This window comes from Melampsora larici-populina, assembly GCF_000204055.1.
Source record: "Melampsora larici-populina 98AG31 unplaced genomic scaffold MELLAscaffold_24, whole genome shotgun sequence".
NCBI lineage: Eukaryota > Fungi > Basidiomycota > Pucciniomycetes > Pucciniales > Melampsoraceae > Melampsora > Melampsora laricis-populina.
In genome coordinates this window covers 99790-102488 of record NW_006768788.1, presented here as the reverse complement: position 1 = coordinate 102488, position 2699 = coordinate 99790, and the positions used below count along the sequence as shown (strand labels likewise).

General features: G+C 44.0%; 1 protein-coding gene across 1 annotated transcript; it reads left to right on the top strand.

Annotated features, from left to right (window-relative positions):
- Positions 1-2079: 2079 nt before the first annotated feature.
- MELLADRAFT_107519 (uncharacterized protein) lies at positions 2080-2699 on the top strand (the record flags this gene model as incomplete). The annotated part of the gene is made up of 2 exons (XM_007411366.1): positions 2080-2086; positions 2158-2699. 2 exons carry the CDS (start codon positions 2080-2082, stop codon positions 2697-2699), a joined length of 549 nt encoding a protein of 182 aa, XP_007411428.1.

The window sequence follows — 2699 nt, the reverse complement described above, 5'->3', positions numbered from 1 at the left end:
TTAACTTTCTCATTGAGTAGTCCCAACAGATGACATTGGTGACACTACTGTCAAGGGAAGACTATCTAGTGGCAAATGCAAAACTCTACACTAGATAGACGAAAGGAAAATGCTGAAAAAGGAAGTCCGCTTTGGTTTCCCAACCCCATTTGGTAAGTCAATTAGAGACTCAAGCACCCAAACCCTTTTGGTCATCATACATCCCTGTCAACACTTCCATGTATCAAAACGTGGAGTGTGTGGTATTCAGTCTTGTTCAAGTGGTCACCACTATAGCTTCTCTTGAACTCCGTATTGGAAAAGAAAAAGTAGCTTTGTGAAGTACAAGTTACATGTGTGATTTGTGTGAAGTATCCGTGTAAGTTAGGTGAAGTCCAGGTTTCCTGGTGACCCCCAACTGTTTCCTCGCCCTCTTATAACATTGGTGATCCTACTCCTCAATATCATTTGCCACATCATGACTCGCTCAGCAAAAAAAGGCTCCTCCTCACCCTCACAGAAACATAAAATCAAGATGACTCGCTCAAAAAGGTTGAGTGCAAATACATCCAATTCAATACAACTAACTGATAATCCTAGAGAAGAACAAAAGAAGAGCGAGAATTTAGGTCATGCCAACAAAGACGATTCAAAGCATGATACCCTGCCCACAACAACTTCTGGCCAAAAAAAAACCGGCAATCGAAGCTTTGTCACCTGTTTCCCTGGTCTCACACCGGAAAACTTTGAACAACAAGTCGACAAATGGACAGTTGCGGATCTTCGACAGCGACTTGTGGAACAACAACAGAAACAAGCTCATAATCGGACTCGGGCACCCCAAGATATAACTGACCTTACCGAGATTGTTCGCATTGGTTTTGAAAAGAGGATGCTTATGGTAGCCTTAATGGGAGGACTTCCAGAAACGGTGATATGGGATCTAGTGTAAGCATGACTTACCCAGTGCATCTTGTTTTGATGGTTTGTTAATGCAATGGAACTTTTTGAATTTAAGAAATATGGGTTCCAAATCATCAAAGCCCAATAGGTGGATACGCTTTCTAGCGTTTTCTAAGCTAGCTCTGGCAGAGAAACGTACGTCACCACCCTATGATGGTATCTTACATCAAAGGGATCATTATATGAATGTGTGATTTGTTTTCAGTACCTCCTCGTAATGACAAATCAGGCTGGAAGGCACGGAATCAAAAACTAGGCCAAATGTGGAAGGAATTGACCAGCGATGAAAGACAAGTCTTCAGTGATCCCTTTTTCTTTGCTTTAGCCAATCTACCCGATCTTTCAAAAGTTGTGATAGTCCATGTCTTTCCTCCTTCCAAGGAAGAAGGTGGAGAGAGGGAGGAGTAAGTCCTAGATGCCGGGATCTGGACTTACTGGACTATCTCTAGGAAGATAGATGCGGTAGCCATCCTTGCTCTTGAAAAGTTCAAGAGTGAGGATGGCGAGCTTTGGGAGAAACCTAGAGCTCCCTCGCGACACCGTGAGAACTCAGAAAGAACTCACGAAGTGTGTCAGAGGAAGAAGTCACTACGGTACGGGCAAGAGACCCTTTGAACCAAGGGTGGGAGGGCAAGCAAAAGAAGCGGGTTCGAAAAAGGTCTTTGCCCGAGGAAAGCCCACTCTGAGGGAAGATGAAGGTAGGCTTGAACGTGAGAGAGAGAAACGATGAGTGAGCAAGGTGGGAGCTGGTCACTCATCGAGCTGGGGTAATCCTTTTACCCAGCTTGTCCTATCCGTGCCTGGAAGTCTTATTCAGGGCAGCACCGGGAGGACGGTTGGACAGCTCACGTCATCCACTCAGAGTCCGCGTGATTCAGAAGTGGCTAATCACGCGGAGGGCTTTCCAGTCTGTGACATGGACAGGATTTATCTGCGGCTAGCTGTGACAGTCAAGAAGGATGGTCTGAGGTCGCTTCAACCAACTCAAAGTTCGCCGAATGGGCTCATGATATCAGCAAATTCCCTGAAAAGTTTAAAGTATATGTGCATGGTTTAGTGGTAGCAGAAGAAATTGAAAAAAGGGTTCCACATCCGACTGATGCAAGAAAAGCTATCCTCACTAAAAAACTTAACAAGATGATCAGTAAGTGAACCGACTTTTACAGTAGTCCGAGTTGCATTCCAAGGCACCTAACCTCAGGATTTTCCTCGCAGGTGATATACTGCCTGGACAGGTCTTTCCCAAAGGGCCTACCCCTGCCGTGCAGTTTGTTGAGAAGGGATGGCCTATTCAAATTTGGCAGGATGATGCTAATTCACTCATCAAGACTTATCAAATCGCCAAGGGGTTCCGTGGTTGTACCAATTTGTTGAAGAGGAATTGGCTAAGCGATATCGACAACGGTTATTTCAAACTTGAGAAGATCGATCCTGCGGAATCACTCATACCTACTAGCAATATCATCAATCATTCAATTACAAAAACACCCTTGAAAAATAAACCCTCAAGTCCCTCCGATCCAATTCTTTCAGCTGATGATGCTACTGACCACCCTACCAAAAAAAGGAAACGAAAGATGAAAGAAGCAAAAGAAAAAATTGTGAAGAAAAGGAAGAAAGAAAAGGATGATGAAGAAATTGAGTCATCAGAAATCGAGGACATCAATTTCCCAAGTAGCGATGAATTTTCAGAGGATAGTGATGATTTCAAAGGGGATTCGGGTTCTTCTTCCAGCTCTGAAAATGATGATGTCTAA